At 43.6% G+C, this 22,224-nt stretch overlaps 1 protein-coding gene across 2 annotated transcripts; it reads right to left on the bottom strand.

The window, feature by feature from the left end:
• Positions 1 to 666: 666 nt before the first annotated feature.
• kptn (kaptin (actin binding protein)) lies at positions 667 to 12,712 on the bottom strand. Of its 2 annotated transcripts, none has more exons than XM_086131706.1 (12): positions 12,268 to 12,712; positions 11,611 to 11,693; positions 11,457 to 11,541; positions 11,330 to 11,384; positions 11,123 to 11,201; positions 10,340 to 10,413; positions 9,877 to 9,983; positions 8,832 to 8,936; positions 4,574 to 4,637; positions 4,287 to 4,422; positions 3,023 to 3,172; positions 667 to 1,126 (listed from the first exon to the last, which is right to left on the bottom strand). In XM_086131706.1, the coding sequence occupies exons 1-12, from the start codon at positions 12,467 to 12,469 to the stop codon at positions 968 to 970; spliced, it is 1,299 nt and encodes a 432-aa protein (XP_085987832.1). In that variant the 5' UTR covers positions 12,470 to 12,712; the 3' UTR covers positions 667 to 967. The 2 variants fall into 2 exon arrangements, with proteins under 2 accessions (XP_085987832.1, XP_085987831.1); XM_086131705.1 differs by having other exon boundaries at positions 3,023 to 3,196; positions 12,268 to 12,710.
• Between the last annotated feature and the right edge of the window lie 9,512 nt (positions 12,713 to 22,224).

The following is a 22,224-nucleotide window of genomic DNA, read 5'->3' as shown; positions in this document are numbered from 1 at the left end:
CAGCAGTTTGCTTACATTTGGCCATGTTGTCATTTTGAGGGGACAAGACTGTAAATGTACACGAGTGTACAAGTCGCCCAACTGGGGCTTCAAAACTCGTCCCATGAAGATTACTGGTAAATAAAATCCTTTACAAAATGTGACGGCTTTTCTTGTGCATTTTTTTATATTGGGTGCCTATTTTTATACTGTATTGCATATTTTCTGTATATACTGTTATTTTATATATATACGGTATATGCATACTGTATACATATAGACACACCCACACACATTACAAACACACACACGGACAGCACGTCTGCCTCACAGTCCAGAGATGCCGGGTTCGATTCCGGCTCCGGCCTTCCTGTGTGGAATTTGCATGTTCTCCTCGCGCCTGAGTGGTGATTCCTCTGGGTACTCCGGTTTCCTCCCACATTACAAAAACATGCATGGTAGGTTGATTGGGCACTCCAAATTGTCCCTCGGGTGTGATTGTGAGCGCAAGTGGTTGTTTGTGGATGTGTGCACTAGCAACCAGTTCAGGGTGTACCCTGCCTACTGCCCGAAGACAGCTGGGATAGGCTGCAGCACAGCCCGCGACTCTCGTGAGGATAAGCGGATCAGATAACAAACGGATGGATCGAGGGATATACATACATCAACAGTGTCAATAAAAAAAGATAACTGACCACCATTTATTTACCTTTGTAAATTCAGGAGTTGGAAACAGCTATTTGATTCCCAACTCTTATGTACAAAGGACACATGGCACTGAATGTGTTTCGTAATTATGACAGCCAGAAGAATGGATTGTCTCTGACCGATTTGGCTGTTTTAAAAAAAATCTGTTTTTCTGTTTGCCGACCAAACCACATGCACATTAAACGTCTTAATTGCATGTATTGCAAACATGACTATAAAAGCATAAATCTTGGTACAGCTTTTGTAAAATGGTGTCGGTATACCATCAAAACACTGTTTATTAATTTGAAGATGGTTTAAGTGCAAAGTCCTCCTCAGGAATATCCTTTTCATGAGTATGTCGACCTTCAGTTGCCTTTGGCTCCGTGTCAACAGCCAAAGCTGCCACTCTCCTGGCAAGACGCTCCATGACCAAATCAGCAGTGCTGGTGAGACTGTGCTACAATGACACACAACACATAAAAAAACAACTGAGTGGTCTGACCATCATCTGTTCTCCAAGCGCTACATTCTAGTCTCAGGTTGACATTTCTGAAGAAATTATGTTCAATAGAAGATCACCTTGAAAACTAACGTGTTGGAGCTGTTTGGGTTATTTTTCATAGTTAGGTTTAGAGATCGGGTCAGCTCAGTAAAGGTAGCGACCGCAGCTGAGAGGTTCTTGGTTTGAATCAGACCCTTCTATGCGGAGGTGACATGTTCTCCCTGTGCAGGCTTCCTCCCACGCTCCCCCACCAAAAAAGGATGTTAAGGTCAATTGAAGACTCTAAATTGCCCTTAGGTGTGAATGTGATTGGCTGTGCCCTGCGATTGCCTGGGGATCTTATTTTCATTTGCAACACACATGCAGTGCCTGCCCCTGGTCGCTCAGTGCAATATAGCTCTATAGGTCTCTTATGAATTAACAATAAGCCAAAAAATAATATATACGTCACTGCCTAATCCACCTTTCTAACCAATATTGTTTCAACAATGTGTCTTGTGCTTCTTCCAAGAGCTAGCTCAAAATTATAGCCTTGATATTGCTCAAACAATCAACAAAAAGTAATGATAACGGGACTGAGATGCTCGAATTTTGGGTCATTGTCCAGTCGAAAATAAAGTCAATTCAAGTAACGGCATACAACAAAGAGCGGAAAGAAAAGTCAAGTCAATTACGGTGTAACAATAATAGTCGTTGACAATGTGCCACAAAAGTAAGGAACTACCGTGTTTCCTGCACGATAAGGCGCTTCGGATTATAAATCGCATCGTCAATAAATGGCCTATTTTAAAACTATTTTCATATACAGGGCACAATGCATTATAGGCAACAGTAGTGGCTGCTGTTGCGCTATGCATCCACTGGATGAAGCTACGCTAAAGGGAATAGAATAGAATAGAATACAATAAAATAAAATACGATTGTATTAACCACTGCGGCTGTAACAAAGCCATGAAACTGGTCACAAACACGGCGGACATGAACCATATAAATACAAATGGCATTACAAAACAATAAATGAAAGGAAAAGTTATGAAGACAAATGATTCAACAAAAAGGCACACAAACATTGTGGGCTCACATCGACAAGGGGCTAAATATCCTTGCTTGTCTCCTTCTTCCTTCATTTAGTCTGAAGTTAACTATACCTTTGGTATTATTTTCGTTTCATAATGGCTGCGCAGAGCGCACAGAGTAGTTGTCTGTTTGAGTGTGTGTCAATTCGTGTCGGGCAGAACCCTTTTCCGTTACAAGTGGTTCTTGCTCATAATCACCACAAGATGGCATAGGAACACTAATGGAAAAAACTCAATGGGGAATATAAAGAGACTGGAAAAGCAGATATAAGGCACATCGGATATTCGGGCACACTGTCGGCTTTTCAGAAAATGTAACGTTTTTAGGTGCACCTTATAGTGCGGAAAATACGATACAAATAAACATTGAGAAGGCAACCATATTGCAGTAAATTTAAGACTCACATTCTATTTTCTGTGAGCAGACCATGTGTATATTCTGACATTTTACAATTATGTGATGGTTAAGATTAAAATGTGACTGAGATAAAAAAATGCCTGTACAGTGTGATGGTGTTACGATGTTGACACTGCATTATTTCTTATGGGAAAGACACAATTTGGAGATTACACAGCATTCTGGAACGGGTCGTCCTCAACTTTAGAGGCGCCATTGTATTTGAGATTATCCTCCAGGTGCTCATTTGAGGTCAGCAAGACACTTTTCCACTTTTTTGCTGAGTTAGTGAGAAAGTCTACAGAGGTGGCACAACAGCGGCGGCGCTGTGGCTTTTATTACAGTCATAAATCTCTTGAGCGCTTTGGTGCCACATACCTGTAAGATATGCAGTCCCTTCAGTGTGAGGACAGCCAGCTCTCTCAAACCGTCTCCCGTCAGGTCCAAGTAGATGATTGACAGCAAAGGACTCTTGAAGCTCCGTCGCCACAGCAACTCAAAGTGGCCCTCTTCTCCTGCTGCCCCATGCTGGAATTTATAACAGAGAAGTTCCTACACAGGTGGATGAAAAACAGATTGCGCAGGTTTTCATTTGGCCTCTCTCATCATCCATCCATCCATCCATCCATTTTGAACACTGTTTGTGCACATTAGGATGAACCCTTTCATGCACAAGTAATGTTAACCTGAAACCTGATAAACTGTCCACTGTAGTAACCGCTGTCCCTGAAAGGGTTAAAGGTGAGCAGGAGGCAATCCCAGCACACTCGACTCATCACCACTCAATCACAAGGTACAGTGGTACCTCTACTTATGAACATCTCTTCTTACGAAATGTTCAAGTGAAGAAACGCTTCAACAGGAAAATATTGCCACTTGTTACGAAAGAAATTTCAAGATACGAAAGGTAAAAATACAGGATGGTCCGCGACTCGCAGCTCCGAGTTTCCTGAATGCAACATACTTATAGCTGCTCTGCCATGGACTATTACCGAGCATCTTCCTGGCATCCCATTGGCTAAGAAGGACCTCTATTGAATGTGTCTATGTGTGTAGATAGATGTCTATGCAGCGTACTCGTCATTCGGCCCTCGAGCCATTAGGCGTTCCGATGTGAATCACCCAGAAAAAGTGTTCACCATTTCAGCGATCGCTCACTATGCTGATATTTGCCATGGACATTTTTGAAGGATTGTTAAAAGTCGACATAAGCAAATGTCCTTGGATCAATTCTTTACAAAACGCGAGGCAAAAACCACTTCTGAGAGAGAACACTTAAGAGGGCAAAAAAAACCATGAGGATGCAGTTAAAAGTTAAATGACAGTCATTTTTATTCTTTATTCTTTGTCATTTACATTATTCACAACTCTCATTTATTGTGCGATAATCTAATTGTAACATGTATTTGTTAAATATTTTGGTCCATTTTTATGCTTTCGAAAACATTTATGTCTGAATTTTGGGGATGCTTGGAATGGATTAGGGCATTTACATGGAAAACGCGTCTCTACTTACAAAATTTAAGTTAAGAAATTTCTTCCAGAACCAATTAATTTCGTAAGTAGAGGTACCACAGTACTACAGTACATTTTCTAACAAGAACAAAGGTGGAGACTTGTGTTGGCCACATGACTTTCTGACCTGTCCATATGTTCCCAGCAGCACCTCCTTCTGCCCGTCAAAATCCAGATCGATAACCAGAGCACAGAGCACTGCATCCCACTGGTCACTGTCAGCGAGGCAGAGCGAGTGGGACAAGCCTCCTTCATGAACATTTCTGGGACACAAAAAAAAAAACAATAGGGTGGGGCTCTGGTGTAATAGAGTCATAGAAATGCTGAAAAAGTAGCTTATAAACTTCATGAACTCAAGTTATTTAAAAAAAAAAATCTATGACCAAAACATGATTAATGAAATGAGCTCCTCACCTGTAAACAACTGCCATCTCGATTGTGCTAGTTACTAGAAGATGGTAGCCTTCAACTCCGAAACCTGAAAATATGAAAAAGTGAGACTTTTCATATATATATATATATATATATTTTTTTTTTTTTTCACAGGCCTGGAGGTGGGGCTCGTTGGCAAGCGCCTGGTGGCCGGGCCTACACCCATGGGGCCCGGCCGGGCACAGCCCGAAGAGGCAACGTGGGTCCCCCTTCCCATGGGCTCACCACCCATGAGAGGGGCCAAAGGGGTCAGGTGCAATGTGAGCTGGGCGGCAGCCAAAGGTGGGGACCCTGGCGGTCCGATCCTCGGCTGCAGAAGCTAGCTCTTGGGACATGGAATGTCACCTCTCTGGCAGGGAAGGAGCCCGAGCTGGTGTGTGAGGCAGAGAATTTCCGACTGGATATAGTCGGACTTGCCTCCACACACAGCCTGGGTTCTGGTACCAGTTCCCTCGAGAGGGGTTGGACTCTCTTCCACTCTGGAGTTGCTCACGGTGAGAGGCGCAGAGCAGGTGTGGGCATACTCATTGCCCCCCGGCTCAGTGCCTGTACATTGGGGTTCACACCGGTAGACGAGAGGGTTGCCTCCCTCCGCCTTTGGGTGGGTGGACGGGTCCTGACTGTTGTTTGTGCATATGCACCAAACAGCAGCTCAGCATACCCACCCTTTTTGGAGTCCTTGGAGGGTGTGCTGGAGAGTACTCCTGCTGGGGACTCCCTTGTTCTGCTGGGGGACTTCAATGCTCACGTGGGCAATGACAGTGAGACCTGGAGGGGCGTGATTGGGAGGAACGGCCCCCCCGATCAGAACTCGAGTGGTATTTTGTTATTGGACTTCTGTGCTCGCCATGGATTGTCCATAACGAACACCTTGTTCAAACATAAGGGTGTTCATATGTGCACTTGGCACCAGGACACCCTAGGCCGCAGTTCGATGATCGACTTTGTAGTTGTATCATCGGATTTGCGGCCACATGTTCTGGACACTCGGGTGAAGAGAGGGGCGGAGCTGTCAACTGATCACCACCTGGTGGTGAGTAGGCTCCGATGGTGGGGGAAGATGCCGGTCCGTCCTGGCAGACCCAAACGTATCGTGAGGGTTTGTTGGGAGCGTCTGGCGGAATCCCCTGTCAGAAGGAGTTTCAACTCCCACCTCCGACAGAGCTTTTCCCATGTTCCAGGGGAGGCGGGGGACATTGAGCCCGAGTGGACCATGTTCCGTGCCTCTATTGTTGAGGCGGCCAATCTGAGTTGTGGCCGTAAGGTGGTTGGTGCCTGTCGTGGCGGCAACCCCCGTACTCGCTGGTGGACACCAGCAGTAAGGGATGCCGTCAAGCTGAAGAAGGAGTCCTATCGAGCCTTTATGGCCTGTGGGACCCCAGAGGCAGCTGACGGGTATCGACTGGCCAAGCGGAACGCAGCTTCGGTGGTCGCCGAGGCAAAAACCCGAGCGTGGGAAGAGTTCGGTGAGGCCATGGAAGCCGACTTCCGGACGGCTTCGAGGAAATTCTGGTCCACCATCCGACGTCTCAGGAGGGGGAAGCAGTGCACCACTAACACTGTGTACAGTGGGGATGGGGCGCTGCTGACTTCGACTCGGGACGTTGTGAACCGGTGGGCAGAGTACTTCGAAGACCTCCTCAACTCCACCAACACGCCTTCCTTGGAGGAAGCAGAGCCTGGGGACTCTGAGGTGGGCTCTCCTATCTCTGTGGTTGAAGTCACCGATGTGGTTAAAAAGCTCCTCGGTGGCAAGGCCCCAGGGGTGGATGAGATCCGCCCGGAGTTCCTCAAGGCTCTGGATGTTGTGGGGCTGTCCTGGTTGACACGCCTCTGCAACATCGCGTGGTCAACGGGGAGAGTGCCTCTGGATTGGCAGACCGGGGTGGTAGTCCCTCTTTTTAAAAAGGGGGATCAGAGGGTGTGTTCCAACTACAGAGGGATCACACTCCTCAGCCTCCCTGGTAAGGTCTATTCAGGGGTGCTGGAGAGGAGGGTCCGTCAGGAAGTCGAGCCTCAGATTGAGGAGGAGCAGTGTGGTTTTCGTCCCGGCCGTGGAACAGTGGACCAGCTCTACACCCTTAGCAGGGTCCTCGAGGGTATGTGGGAATTCGCCCAACCAGTCTACATGTGTTTTGTGGACTTGGAGAAGGCGTTTGACCGTGTCCCTCGGGGAGTTCTGTGGGGGGTGCTTCGTGGGTATGGGGTACCGAACCCCCTGATACGGGCTGTTCGGTCACTATACCACCAATGTCAGAGTTTGGTTCGCATTGCCGGCAGTAAGTCGGAATCGTTTCCAGTGGGGGTAGGACTCCGCCAAGGCTGCCCTTTGTCGCCGATTCTGTTCATAACCTTTATGGACAGAATTTATAGGCGCAGCCGAAGCGTTGAGGGGGTCCGTTTTGGGGGCCTCAGTATTGCATCCCTGCTTTTTGCAGATGATGTGGTGCTGTTGGCTCCTTCAAACAGGGCTCTCCAACTCTCACTGGAGCGTTTCGCAGCGGAGTGTGAAGCGGTTGGGATGAAGATCAGCACCTCCAAATCTGAAACCATGGTCCTCAGTCGGAAAAAGGTGTAGTGTCCCCTCCGGGTCGGGGAGGAGATCTTGCCCCAAGTGGAGGAGTTCAAGTATCTTGGCGTCTTGTTCACGAGTGGGGGCAGGAGGGAGCGGGAGATCGACAGGCGGATCGGTGCAGCGTCTGCTGTGATGCGGACGTTGTATCAGTCTGTCGTGGTGAAGAAGGAGCTGAGCCAAAGGGCGAAGCTCTCAATTTACCGGTCGATCTATGTTCCAACCCTCATCTATGGTCACGAGCTATGGGTCGTGACTGAAAGAACGAGATCCCGGTTACAAGCGGCCGAAATGAGTTTTCTCCGCAGGGTGTCCGGGCTCTCCCTTAGAGATAAGGTGAGAAGCTCGGTCATCCGGGAGGGGCTCAGAGTCGAGCCGCTTCTCCTCCACATCGAGAGGAGCCAGATGAGGTGGCTTGGGCATCTGATTCGGATGCCCGCTGAGCGCCTCCCTGGTGAGGTGTTCCGGGCATGTCCCACCGGGAGGAGACCCCGAGGAAGACCCAGGACACGCTGGAGAGACTATGTCACCCAGCTGGCCTGGGAACGTCTCGGGATCCCCCGGGGAGAGCTGGAAGAAGTAGCTAGGGAGAGGGAAGTCTGGGCTTCCCTGCTAAAGCTGTTGCCCCCGCGACCCAGCCCCGGATAAGCGGTAGATGATGGATGGATGGATGGATGGATGGATGAGACTTTTCAATATACCGGGGAACACATTTTTTGTTGAGTTAGGTGTGACAGCTGTTTGAACAAATTTTTGGGTGCCGAATCCAAAACTGTTCGAACATAAATGTGTACATATGTAAATACAACACTAAGATGGGATAGTTACAGGCTTTGAAAACTTCAACAAAAAAAAAACTGCATAAAACCAAATACAATTTACCACGGTATGGCCATGGTTACAATATTAAATGAAAAGCCAGCAGTAATTTTCTTAATTCCTACTATGCTAGTTTTAAATTTGTAGATATTGATAGTGCGAACCTACTGGGAGCTGCACACACCTCTCATCGGTGGAATTTTGCTTGTTTAGTAAAAAATTGACATGCTACAAAAAAAACTAAAAGAAAAAAAAACTGACAGCAAATTTGGAATGAGCATGCCAATTTTCGTTTTAATCAGCATAAAAATATAACTCAACATTTTATTTTTTTTCTCCACTTAGTATTACTTCAATGCTCATTTAGGTTTTAGTGGTAGTGGACAAATCTGTGCATCATACATTCTTTCCATTTTCAATTGACAATAGGTGACCAGGGCGAGGGGGTGCTCCAGCCCAATCAGAAATCTGTGTCAAGCCTCAGTTAAGCCCCTCCAGCATTTTATTTCAATTCAAAAATATATTTATAAAAAATTTTCTCAGCCCTGGTATGTATCAGTCATGCTCCTCTTTAGTCCCGGGACAGGAAAGAAAATGCGATGAACAAAACACTAATGATCCCCCCCCCCCTCCCACCCAAAAAATAAAAATGAAAATATGGCAGTTTTTTCATATCTCAATTATAGTCAGTAGTAAAAAATATATAAAATGGAAGAAGGGGCTCGAGGACTGGGATTTTCAAAATTTTTCGGTCAGGTAAGTTTGGTAACAAGTAGTAGTAAAGTTACGTTGAAAATGAAAAGAACAAAAGAAAGACACGATTTAGAACAAAAGTGTGACATGAGATACTTTTTTCTCCGCTGGGCAGATCCGGCTCTGTTTGGCAGATGAGAGGAAAAAGCAGCACGATGGAGATTGGACTGTCGAACTGAACGCGCCAGCTCTGCAAAACCTCTGTTCAAGAGACAATACATGAATTTACTAAAAAACATGTACCTTTGAAACTAACACAAAGGAAATAATCATCGGCTTGCCCTGTGTATTTGTTCCGGGATCATCATTTTAGCGCGTCGACCTCACAGTGCAGAGATGCAGGGTTCGATTCCAGCTCTGGGCTTCCTGTGTGGAGTTTGCATGTTCTCCCCCCTGCCTGCGTGGGTTTTCTCCGGGTACTCCGGTTTCCTCCCGCATTCCAAAAACATGCATGGCAGGCTTATTGAGCACTCCAAATTGTCCCTCGGTGTGAGTGTGAGCGCGGATGGTTGTTCGTCTATGTGTGCCCTGTGATTGGCTAGCAACCAGTTCAGGGCTAGGCCTACTGCCTAAAGACAGCTGGGATAGCTCCGGCCCATCCTTGTGAGGATAAGCGGATCAGAAAATAGATGGATGGATATTTACTCAAACCTGGAAGAATGACTCGCTCGCGTACACGTTTTCAGAAATCGGTAGATAGTAAAGGACTTTGTTGTTTGGGTTCACCAAGGGACAATTTAGAGTGTTCCATTAACTTAACAAGCATGTTTTTGGAATGTGGGAGGAAACCGGAGTACCCGGAGAAAGCCCACGCAGGAACGGGGAGAATATGCAAACTCTACACAGGAAGGCCGCAGCCGGAATAGAACCCTGCACCACTGCACTGTGAGCCCGACGCACTTTTGAGTGGGTCCGATTTACATACTGTTCTAACCCGACCAAGTGTGCCAACCCACGGGCGAAGATTCACCACCACTTTCAAGCTTAGCTTGACAAAATCGGGTCTTGGAATAATTCTTGATCGCTGTAGTAGTTTGATGAACGCACGTGACCAGTTCTAAAGAGTATTCATTCTAAATATTGTGACTTGAACCACTAGCTCTAACCCAAGAAAAAATTGGATTTCTTGGTGTCGTCTCACCTGGCCCACACTGTTTGACAAGAGCCAGTCCAACGCAGCCGTTCTGGCAGCCAAATGCAGACAGTCGTCGGCCATCAGGTATGCACATTATGTCCATCCATAACACACTGCGAGGAAGCAAGACACACACCAGTTGAGAAAATACAGTGCAGTGTGACCTTTTTTTTTCCATGGAAGGAACAAAACTAAAAACTACTCCATTCCAGTTCACTCGTTACTTACAAACATGCATCCTTGTTCTCATAAGAGGTTTATCCAGTCACCACAATGGTGTAAAAATGTGCTGTACTTTCTCTTATAGAATTTGACAGCACAACAAGAAATGACATAAATAACCACTCCCGTAAAAAAAATTATGACCTCCATGGAATTGACATGTATATGGAGTAAAGTCTTCATCACCCTGTCAGTTTTTAAGCCCTATGATTGAACACATAAACGACAGAATTAGAGGGAGACTAACTTGCTGGGCAATTGCTGCAGCTCTGGGAAGAGTCGCTCCACTGGCTGCTCTTCAAACTGGTGGAGTGAGGCATTCTGTTGAAGACAAAAGTTTTGTGATCGACTTGATATGCAATCATGTTTTTTTGTGGCTGCATGACACAGAGCATTTGTTATTTCCTCTTTATATTTTGCCCTGATGAGAATGACGCATGATGAACGAATACAGTACAGTCAAACCTCAGTTTTCGAACGTCTCTGTTCTCGACCAAATCGGTTTTCGACCAAAGATTTTGAGTTTTTTATGCCTCGGATTACGACCGAAAATTGGTTCTCGACCAAACTGAGCGAACTTGAATGCGTCACTTGACCCCTCTCGCCTTCCTTACACAAGGAAGGGACGCTTCCTCGGGTAGACAAGGAAGTGACGCTTCCTTGTGTAGCGTTCCATTATGAGCAGACGTGTTCAATAAAGATTTTTATTTTTTTTAAAGGAGCGTGGTTTCGGTTTTCGAAAAAATCGGTTTACGAACAGCCTTCTGGAACGGATTATGGTCGAAAACCGAGGTATGACTGTACTCTAAAATGGCCGTCTCACATCACAGCAAAAATGCCTCGCTGGGCTGTAAAAGGTTTTGTTACATCTTCAAATTATATTTCTTTCTACTGTCTATTTCATTCGAATAGCTGAAATAAATAAGTTTTCCTCATGGGGTGTTACTTTATATTACATTTGATTGACAATTTAAAGCTACACATCATTCTCTAAAAGTGAGCACACACACACATATACAAGCACACAGACCTCCTTGTACAGGTGTATCCTCTGGTCGTGACCACTAAGCAGAAAAACAATTTCTCGCCCTCCGCCATCACTCTGCACCCTAATAACAGAAAGGTTGAATGCAAATGTTGGTGAGGTTTGCTTCTTTACAGGCCATGACATATAGAATTGGCACCGACCCCATTACTGGTATCGGTATATTCCTTGTCTATATATAATGTAACTTACTCTGTGTGGTACAGCTGGAAGGGTGTGAACTGCAACTCCAGATTGAGGCAACTTTCTGTCCAGACAGTCAGATTTACATCATAACTTGAGAGGGAAATTGATCTGAAGTGGACACAGGTTTACTCACGGGCAATTGACTCTAGGTTGAACTCTGAGCCAGGCTCGTAGTCACAGTAGATATTCAGGAACGGGGTGGCTTTGTCACCAGAGTCCTGTTAAAAAGATCACACTGATTAAAATATTCCACTCAAGTAAGCATATGCTGTCTTTGCTATGTTTACCTTTATGAATGTGATCCCCACCACAAGGCCACTTTTGGGTGAGGACTTGTTAAACGCATCGATTGAAACAATCTCTGCATCAACTAGGTCGACGAGAAGAGATAAAAACTTAGCAACATTGCTTTAAAAATTACTGATATGACTGTCAATCATATAATCAACATTCTTTAAAGCACCGATCAGAATTTAGCCTCAACACTAAATAAAATAAACTGTACAAAAATGTTATTTTTTGCGCGAATATCATATAGAGGACGTTGCGCTGCCATTTAAATTTACAGATTAAAATATATAAATATATATTTTTTCACCTTTGCAAAACATTAATTGCAACTGTGGTTGAATACATTAAAAGTGCATCATTTTATAACAGTGTATAGAATCATTTTTAACCTAGTTTTAGATTTTTTTTCCCCTATTATCATTTGCTATTATTCTATACATACAGCAATTGAGTTTTTAATGTAATCAAACACAAGTCAATGTGTGTAGTGATTTAGCTTAATAGTTATGTTTTACAGGATTCATGTTTGGGGTGGGTCGCTTCGACTATATTTCTTCAGATTAAGAAGGCAGAGGACAGGTTGTTCATTTAATTTATGACAAATACAAACATATCTCGTTGAAATGATTTTGTCTCAGGTCCTTTGAGTCTACCTGGTATGTAGGTGAATTGAACCTCTTTGGCCACAGGTCTTATTTTCTGCTGTAGTTCCTGGTAAGTGAAGCTGACCACCTTCCCCTTGAGTGTAGCCGCGAGCAGCTCCTGCTCCCCGGCCTGACACAGTCCATAAATGTTACTCTGAGATGGGAAGCGGCTAAAACTGTCCTCCGCGAAGGGATACAACTCTCCAAACATGATTTCGGGCGTCAACAAAATGCACAAGCAATCACCACGACGAGGAAGTCTTCACAACCTGCATGGCTGTATATTAATAGCGACTGCGTTGCTGCATATTAATCGCTACTAGGGTTACGCACCACAAGTGCTCTCAATTGCAACAACAGACTTTGTTTTTAATCAAATTAACATTTGTTTTATCTCTCAGTTCTTCTTCTTCTACTTCTTCTTCTTCATCGGCTTCTTCTTCTTCTTATTCATCGGCTTCTTCTTCTTCTTCACCAGCGCGCTGCAGCAAGCCAACGTGCCTACCTGGCGGCAATGTTGGGAAGCACAACCTTCCCATCAAAGACAATGCAAAAATGTGAAGTCGTAGCTTGCTCATTTTTCAACAAATTTCCCGAGGTTTCCTTTTTGTCATTGGCAAAACGTGTGCTATCAATTAAAATCATTTTGGGGGAAAAGGGAAACAAATGAATGTAACCCTTGTTCTGTTACTTCCGGTTTTCTCATCGGAATTGGACATAACGATGTCCAATTCCAACCGTATGCAGCACATAATTATATTTTTGAAAGCCTCAGAGCTTACATTTGTACAACACCCCAATTTCATTAAAAGCGATCTGTGTGTAAAACCATATGGTCCACGACTGTAATCCAACGAAGCTCTCATTCGAGCCAAATGCAGTGTCTTCAAGCTATGAACTTGCCTGACAGAAATTTGATATGCAATACAAACCAATACCAATTGACAGAAGGCACCTACTCCATCAAAACTAAAGCCAGAATTTATTTAATTTCTATCCTATTTTTAAGTACCGTGTTTGTTTTTACACCTGCAAGTTTGTGTAAAAAATAACTGGTAACTGTCATTGTCTGTCCGCCAGATGTCAGTAACAATTCACTCATCAGCTTTCCATCTTAATTAAAAGGCTTGTTAACCTTCATACTTTTAAAGGCTATTTAAATCTTTTTTTTTAATCTTTAGAATTAAGACTTTATTCTTCATCTGTCATGAAGAAGCAGTCATTTAACTCTCAATGAGAAATGACCGGACCAACTATGTCTACTGTTATATAGAATATGATGAATCGTCACTTCATGAAAGGAATAATGTCCGAGAACATTGTCCATTACTATTCTGTTTTAGGCAAAAGCATGACCAAGTTTTGCTCTGTCATGTACACTAATCCTTCCAGTTTATGCAGCATTGACTAATTGTTTCTTAACTGGGCACCAACAATTTACAGTCGATATAACAAATACTGGGTTTGCTACACCACTTACTGATGTGCTTTTTCCGGTTAAGTACTTTAAAAACAGTAAACATTTTAATGATTGAACATCAGAGCAGAAATGAAAATGTATAAACCGTTGAGGAGACGCTGTATTCAAGCTAGTTCCATTAAATTGCTCAGATTGTTTTTACTGGTCATGTTGCCCAATAATTTGTTGCCTTTCAGAGTTTATGAATCACAATTATTTGTTCCCTTTGCCAGCCATAACCACTGATACGTTTTAACTGGCAAACTAAGTATGTGTGTGCATGGGGAATCGTGCATCAACAGAGGGTCACACAGACCCACCTTCAGTCAATCATTCTAAAAATAGCACTAATGAAATATGAGACATGTTTAGGAATTTTGCAACTCATTCATCTCTCTGTATAAATCATATCATAGAATTACAGGGGGAAATTAATCACTTTTTTTTTGTTGCAATGTAATGGTCGAAAAGGGGAGGGGGAAATCCATTCAAGCCACTGTGACAGTGACTTTTTTTTCATGTCCTAGAACCACAAAATACAGTGCAAAATTATTGTTTTATTTTGAGGGAAGACTGACGTTAGCGTCGAAACATCGCAGTTATGAAGCAGGGACTGTGGAATATGATAAGGGGCATTCAGAGTATGTGAAGCCATATACTGAATAAAGTTGTTGAAATTTTGCATGGAGGCATTCTTTCCCACTCTTACTTCATGTACAACTTCAGTTGCTCAACAGACCGAGATCTCCCTTGTTGTACTTTGCACTTCATAATGCGCCATACTTGTTCGATGGGAGACAGGGCAGCACTGCTGGCAGGTCAGTCTAGATCACAATGTGATTCGCCATTGTCTTGCTGAAACAAGCGGGGACGTCCTGCAAATAGACATTGTTTGGATGGCGGCATATGTCCTTCCAAAACCTGGATGGACCTTTCAGCATTAATAGTACCTTCATATATGTGCAAGTTACTCATCCGATGGGCACTAAAATATAATACATATGCTGGTTTTTGAACGGCGGCCCGGTAGTCCATTGGTTAGCACGTCGGCTTCACAGTGCAGAGGTACCGGGTTCGATTCCAGCGCCGGCCTCCCTGTGTGGAGTTTGCATGTTCTCCCCGGGCCTGCGTGGGTTTTCTCCGGGTGCTCCGGTTTCCTCCCACATTCCAAAAAAAAACATGCATGTCAGGCTGATTGGACGCTCTAAATTGTCCCTAGGTGTGAGTGTGAGCATAGATGGTTGTTCGTCTCTGTGTGCCCTGCGATTGGCTGGCAACTGATTCAGGGTGTCCCCCGCCTACTGCCCGAAGATGGCTGGGATAGGCTCCAGAAACCCCCGCGACCCTAGTGAGGATCAAGCGGTTCGGAAAATGGATGGATGGTTTTTGAACTTGAAAACAATCCGGAGACAAGATGTCCATCAGCTCCTAAAACATACTGAAACGAGGATTCGTCTGACCACAGTACTCTTTTTTTTTTATCCACTTTAGGTCAGCCCACCTAAGAAAATCTCAGGCCCACACAAACCAGGAGTGTTTCTTGGTGATACATGTTTTTTTTACTTTACTTGGTAGAGTTTTAACTTGGATTGGTAACTAACAATTGTTTTCTGAAATGCTCCTGAGCACACATGGCAATATTCCTAATACAATTATGTCATTTTTTTTTAATGCAGTATCGTGATCTAAGTTCAGTGGCATATAAAATTGATTTCTCGCCTGGTTGTTTGCGTGCAGAGATTTTTTCAGATTCTTCAAACATTTTGACGATATATATGGATCGAAGATGACGACATCCCTAAATTCCACCAAATATATGTTGAGAAACATTGTTTTTAAACTGCTGTACTATTTGCTCATACCATTGTTCTCAAAGTGGTGAATCTCACTCCATCTTTCCTCCTGAACAACTGACCAATCATGTCACTCACCTGTTTCCAATTAATCAGCTGTGGAATGTTCCAAACAGGCGGTTTTTGAGCATTTGTCAACTTTCTCAGTCTTTTGGTGCCCCGTCCCAGTTATTTGTTTTTAATGACACTGTAATCAGTTTGAACATTAAATATCTTATCTTTGTTGAGTACAGTAATCCCTCGTTTATCGCGGCTAATGTGGACCAAAACCACCCGCGATAAACGAAAATCCGCGAAGTAGTGTCCAATTAACATAAACAGATAAAAAAAACATTAATTTTTTTTTAAAGTCCGCAAACGGTCCGCGAGAAGCTGCAAAACAACAACAAGTCACATAGAGCAACATATACAGTACTGTAATCCATGTATATGTAAAAAAAAGAAAATAACATAAAATGAAATTTTTTTTTTTAAATATGTTTGAAAAAATCCGCGATGCACTGAACACGCGATAAACGAACCGCGAAGTAGCGAGGGATCACTGTATTCAATCGAATATAACTTGGAAAGCATTTCCAAATCGTTGTACTCTGTTTTTAGTTTCACATTCTGGGACCATATTTCTCATCCTCAACTAAACGGCGCTCATAATTGTCGATTGTCTGAGTATTCAGTCGTTTCAGGTATGCTAGTTGTTGTAGGGACTAAAGCAGACGGAGGTGAGGGCCGGCAAGCTGTTGCTCCATATTGTGACAGTTCAGAGGTGACAGTGTGCTACACCCCCACTTCTCCTAATACCACCTGCTAATCCATCGGCAGGATTACTGTCCATTGTAATCACTCATCCTCCCCAGTGACACACCTCAGCTCACACTGCACTCCAGACTCATTACACGCACGCAGCACACACACACACACACACACACGTATAAATCAACAATATAGCTAGCACACCATATTTGCCTAGACTCAGTGCAAAATGTGAATATGGTTTTGCACCACAAATTGTATCGGCACTGCCATTATGATAAATTGGGGCATCATAACTTTATTTGTATGTGTGCCATAAACGCAACTTTTCCTTATCTAAGTTTGGTCAGACTCGCAAGAGAAATTCAACATCTGACACCACCAAAAGTTTATGATTAATAACCAACCAATTGACAGTCAGAGATGGCAACTGAGTGTTATCTAATAATTTGTGTATTTATTGTGTTTGGTGCATTGCTGATGTCCAAACACGTGTCCAGTGTTTTATACGATAAAAGGTTTTTTGAGACATTTTGAAAGATGCCCTGACATCATCATGCATTTTTTTCCCCATACTGTTTTTTGCAAGTCAAAATGATTCTGTGACATTTTTTAAGTGTGACATGCATGCACTTGCTTTCTGAGTCTAGGAATTTGCATGGACATTGATTGGTCCCTCTATATCAGTGGTTCTTAACCTTGTTGGAGGTACTGAACCCAACCAGTTCAAATGCACATTCACCGAACCCTTCATAGTGAAAAATAATGACAAATTCAAGACATAAAAACCACATTTATTAAAAACAGAAAAAAGTAAATAATTTTTTTAAATTGTGCAAAAAAAAAAAAAAAAAAAAAAAAAAAACGAACTAAATTTCCCGCAGCACTGATTAGACAAGCAATGTAATGTGATCATCTGCAGCCAGTGATGGCCAAGCGGGCATGTCATAACTAATTGACATGTTGAGTCGGGTGTGTCTTAACCTCCATGGCAGAGGCTTCGTCGAACCCCTGAGACCGATTCACCGAACCCCTAGGGTTCGATCGAACCCACGTTAAGAACCACTGCTCTATATTCAACCCTTTCAAGGATAGCGGTTACTACAGTGGACAGCTGATCATCTTATCAGGTTACAGGGTGCATGAAACTGTTAATATACATATACATCGAGACTCACTCATTTGTGCGGACTCACTCAGTACCCATCAGTTAGCCTGATGTGCAGCCGTGAAACTGCGCGGCTCGGAGATGGGAAAAATTTCCTGTAGGGAGACAGGGCTGTCACATTACCATGGCCGCCCGAGAGGATACTTTTGCTTGGTAAATTGTGCCAACGGTTTACAAATTTTCAGTGGAGCCAACGCAATGAATAGACATGGCAGCCACGAGACGCCCGCCATTTTGGCTCATGAACTAACCGATCAAAGTAAAGCTGTTTACATATTATATTAAGGAGAACAGAGACCCAATCGGAGTAAAGATTGTTGACATAGTGAATATTTCTTTATATTCATGATAAAATTATTACAATAATTATTTTTAAAAGTATACTGCATGCATATATTTTACTCTTTGACCTTTTGGCAAGCCACTTAAGAGTGTCAGGCACGTGGTACCTGTTGAAGATTTGCTTAAAGAGGAAGCCATTTCCTGTAGCCCAGCATTTGGCCAAGTACAAACCGAGGACCATCCGGCCCACCCACGGCCTCTTAATAATTGGCTGACAACCGTTTCAACGTGTACCCGATGTCATTTTCAGTTAAACAGAAAGTGGCAAAATGGCCGCCCCCTGACATGGCCCAATCCAGGTGGATTTTGCTGCTTAATTTACATTCAATAAACGTAACATTAATCTGAATGCCATGTTTAGAGTAGTGGAGGCGCAGAGAACATCTTATTGGAAAGAAAATTTTTGGGTTGACTACCCCTTTAAGAACTACGGTACAAATGTTTACATTAGAGGGGAGCATCGTCTGACCCCCAATGAATTTCCATCTGTTTTACAGGCTGACCCACGCGGTCCCAACCCATTACCTTGTCAGTGGCAGTGTCGCGGCATTGAGAACACACACACACACACACACACACACACACACACACACACACACACATGCACACACACGCCCACACGCGTACGCACACAGCAAGATGCCTGTGGGATCAAAAGGTGTACAACACTGTTTTATTTGATTTTTTTTCCTGTATTTGGTGGTGTGTCAGTTGTGCGGCCTATGTGTGATGTAGTACCGGTAAATCCGCTCTTGAAGCAGTTTGGCTTTCGCTGATGACTTGGACCGACTGGGCGGGCCTGTAGTGGTATGGTGGAAGCTTAGTGATGTACTGACGATGCCCACCTCTGGTTTACATATTGTTTAATGAACCATGAAAATATTAAGTGATAAAGCCACAGATTTGTTTGCATTATCAAACGTAGAATTTACTGTTGGATGTTTACGCCGCACCTGTTTGGTAGAATGTTCTTAAGTTGTCGTAGTTTAATAGACTGTTTGTAAATGAACCCCAATAATTAAAGTTGATTTAAAAAATTGTCCTTCATTTTAATTCATGATTCATATGCCTTTATTTTATCTTAAAATGACCTATCAAACAAAAAAACACATGTACATGATGTTGAATCAAATTTAGTTTTGTCGTATAGAGATTAATTTATTGCTTGTGTTTATTAAAGAAGACACGGGAATAGAACCATTCAAAAATAATCACATATTAACCCTTTCATGCACCATTAATGAAAACCTGTAACCTGATAACATGATGGGCTGTCCACTGTAGGAACCGCTGTCCCTGAAAGGGTTAAATCGCAGTTGGAATATTGAGGGGGGGGAAAGAATTGCAATTACATTGTTTTTTTTTTTCTCAACCATGACAAGTCAGTCCCACTTTGAGCCAATCTCTGGCTCTTTTCCTTTCTCCTGTGGAAATTTTGCAAACCTTTGATTGGTTGTTGTTTAATAAATAAATAAATAAATAAAGATTATACTGCATATTTGATCATGTTGAACTGGATGAGGAAAGGCGGGTTGGGTGGTTAACCAGTATCAGTCCATGTTGAGCTGCTGGTGGCACAGAGGAGATTAACGGAGTGTGCGTGTGTGCGCCGGGTGAGTGATTGGGACTGACAGCGGCCTCTGTATTGCTGGCTGGCCCACAGATTTAGCCGACCTGCTTTAGACACTCTAATCTGGATTAACTGCAGCAGTGTGTCAGTGGGGACGAGAAGCGCTAGCCCCCCCCCCCCACCCTCCCCTGCCCCCCCCTCTCCCTCCATCTTCTTTTCTGCCCCTTCACCTGTTTCTTTTCTGTCCTTCCATCCTCACCCCTCCCTTTATCCGTACCTGTCCCCCACCCCTCTCCTTTCTTTATCCACGCTCGTACCACAGGCTGGTTTTCATACCTTCCAGAGATATAAATAAATCATGAATTAAAGCCCTTGCTTGCATCACTGCCTGCGTGGTGCTTCTAGTTCATCTCCGGGGGAGGGTATAGTCCAGCAAAGGATTATAGAGCAGCTCCGTCTTCTTCCACACTTGTCCGGGCTGTTCCACTTGTACTTGGTGGTCATATACAACAGAGTAGACATTGATGCAGAATATTGATGACAATTTAACCCTTTCACGCACCCTGTAACCTGATAACATGAGAAGCTGTCCACTGTAGTAACCGCTGTGCCTGAAAGGATGAAAGTCACCGTGTTTTCCAAATTGTTATTTGACCAATAAAATATCCTTCCCCACCCCCCATTCACTTTTTGCCATTGTTCAAGCGTTATTGTTAAAAAGTTGAAAAAAGATACACAACAGTACATTCAACATGTGTTTGAGCCTGTTTCCCCGGATTCTTAGCAAAGCTTACAAAACGGCGACAATCCAATGCTTTTTCTTCCTGCGTCGAAATAAAATTGTCCATCTCCCCGGTGTTCTCTTTTCCTTCTTCTTCCATCTTTGCTGTTCACGGCGTTTTGCTGTCTTTCAGTCAAAACTCACTCCTTGGTGCACTTGGCTTGGCGATAGTTCTTTTCAGGCTCCGTCCCGGTTTCAGCACTGAATGGATTGCTCAGTCTTTGCTCCCTTTATCTGGTGATAAGAGACTTTTCAGATAAAGCATATTATGATAAATCGAATGAGCTTTGTCGGTTTTGTGCAACCGGGTGTTTGTGGATGTCGGTGATGAGAGAGAGAGAGCACAAGAACACAGCTGTTGGGTGCAAAACAGAATCTGATGTGATAGCCGCATTTGCAGTATGAATCAAAATCTATCAACATGTTTTCCTCGGTTTTGCTGAGGATGCAGTTTGGATATAAAATGTCATGCATAAAATGCCTAATGAAGTTATTATGGCAGCTAAGACCTTAAAACCAAAATGTAATATTATGCTGTAATCAACATGTACATCTATTTGATTTTTTTTTAAATCGGTAATGAGAGTGTTAGTCGCAAAAGGATGTCGACGTTTCGTGCAAATGACCATATTTGGTAACAAAATTATAAATCGACACAACACAATAAGTTTGTAGAACCATGTAATTTTCCGCAGCCAATCAGCAAGAAAGGCAATGATAATATTGCATTATTCTATCATAAACAGGATTTTTCAAAATTAAACACAATATATTTACAGCAGTCGCAGATGGTGTAGTGGTACATTCGCCGAACTTGTGTGCAGGAAGCGTGGGATCGGTTCCCATTCAGTGACGGTGTGGATTTGGGTGTAAATGGTTATTTGTCTCTCCATTGACTGGCGACCAGTTCGGAGTGTGGTCTGCCTTTCACCTGAAGTCAGCTGGGATAGACTCAAGCGCCACCCGTGATCCTGTTCAGGACAAGCTGTGTTGAAAATGAATGGAATGTTCACAGCTTGTGACACTTTTTTTTTTTAAATCGAGACATAATGAGATGTGCATTATGTACAAGATTAGATCCACCATTTTATTGCCATTTCTTCTCACCCCTGCCTGACCGCCCATCCATCTCTCCATTATCTGAACTGCTTATCCTCACAAGGGTCGCGGGGCGTGCCGGACGCCAGCTGTCTTGGGGCAGTAGGCGGGGGACACCCTGAACCGGTTGCCAGCCAATCGCAGGGCACACACAGACAAAACAACCATTCGCGCTCATATGCATCTTGAAGGACAATTTCGCGTGTTCCATTAACCTGTTTTTGGAATGTGGGAGGAAACTGGAGGACCCAGAGAGAACCCACAGAGGCACGGGGAGAACATGCATACTACACACAGGAAACCTGGGGCGTGCTAACCATTCACCCACCCTGCCACGAATACTTCCATTATTTATTTATTTGTTTGTACACAAGTATCTGCACAACTTCTAGTGTATAGTTTTGCAGTGCATCGCTCGGTATCATGTCCTCTCCATAAATTACCGTTCAGGGCATTCTGATCTTGTTTCTCTTCCAGATTTTATTGAATTCTCCTTCCATCTGGTGCTTATTCTCTGTTTCGGAGTCGCCTTTACTTTCATCTGCATTTCTTCTCTTTCTGCATGCATTCAGCTCTCCTTGTGACATCTCTGAATCAACAAGCCCAATAGAGCTTCTTTTTGTAGTCGTCCTGTGTACTTTCTTTCAAACTTCGGTTTACCTTCACCAAGCCCTGATACAGCCTACTTATTTTATTCTGGGTCTTTTTTCCTTCAGGTATCTCAACATTTTGATCTTCTGGACCGGTGGTGCTTCCAATCCGGTAGCATGGCTGGCATACGTTATTATGTACTTTACCCTATTATGGGGAGTTTATTCATTGAGGACTAAATATTTCCACTGAGTTTAAATAAACGAACACAAGGTTGCCTGCAACCTGTTGCGTCTGCGCGTGCGTGCGGTGGGCGGGGATAGCCGGAGCCATTTTACGCCCTCTAATTAGCAG

This window comes from Hippocampus guttulatus, chromosome 15 (genome assembly GCF_054856545.1).
Source record: "Hippocampus guttulatus isolate MCC_2025c chromosome 15, RoL_Hgut_1.0, whole genome shotgun sequence".
Classification (NCBI taxonomy): domain Eukaryota; kingdom Metazoa; phylum Chordata; class Actinopteri; order Syngnathiformes; family Syngnathidae; genus Hippocampus; species Hippocampus guttulatus.
Note: the sequence above shows the minus strand (reverse complement) of the source record. Positions and strands in the feature narration are given on the sequence as shown.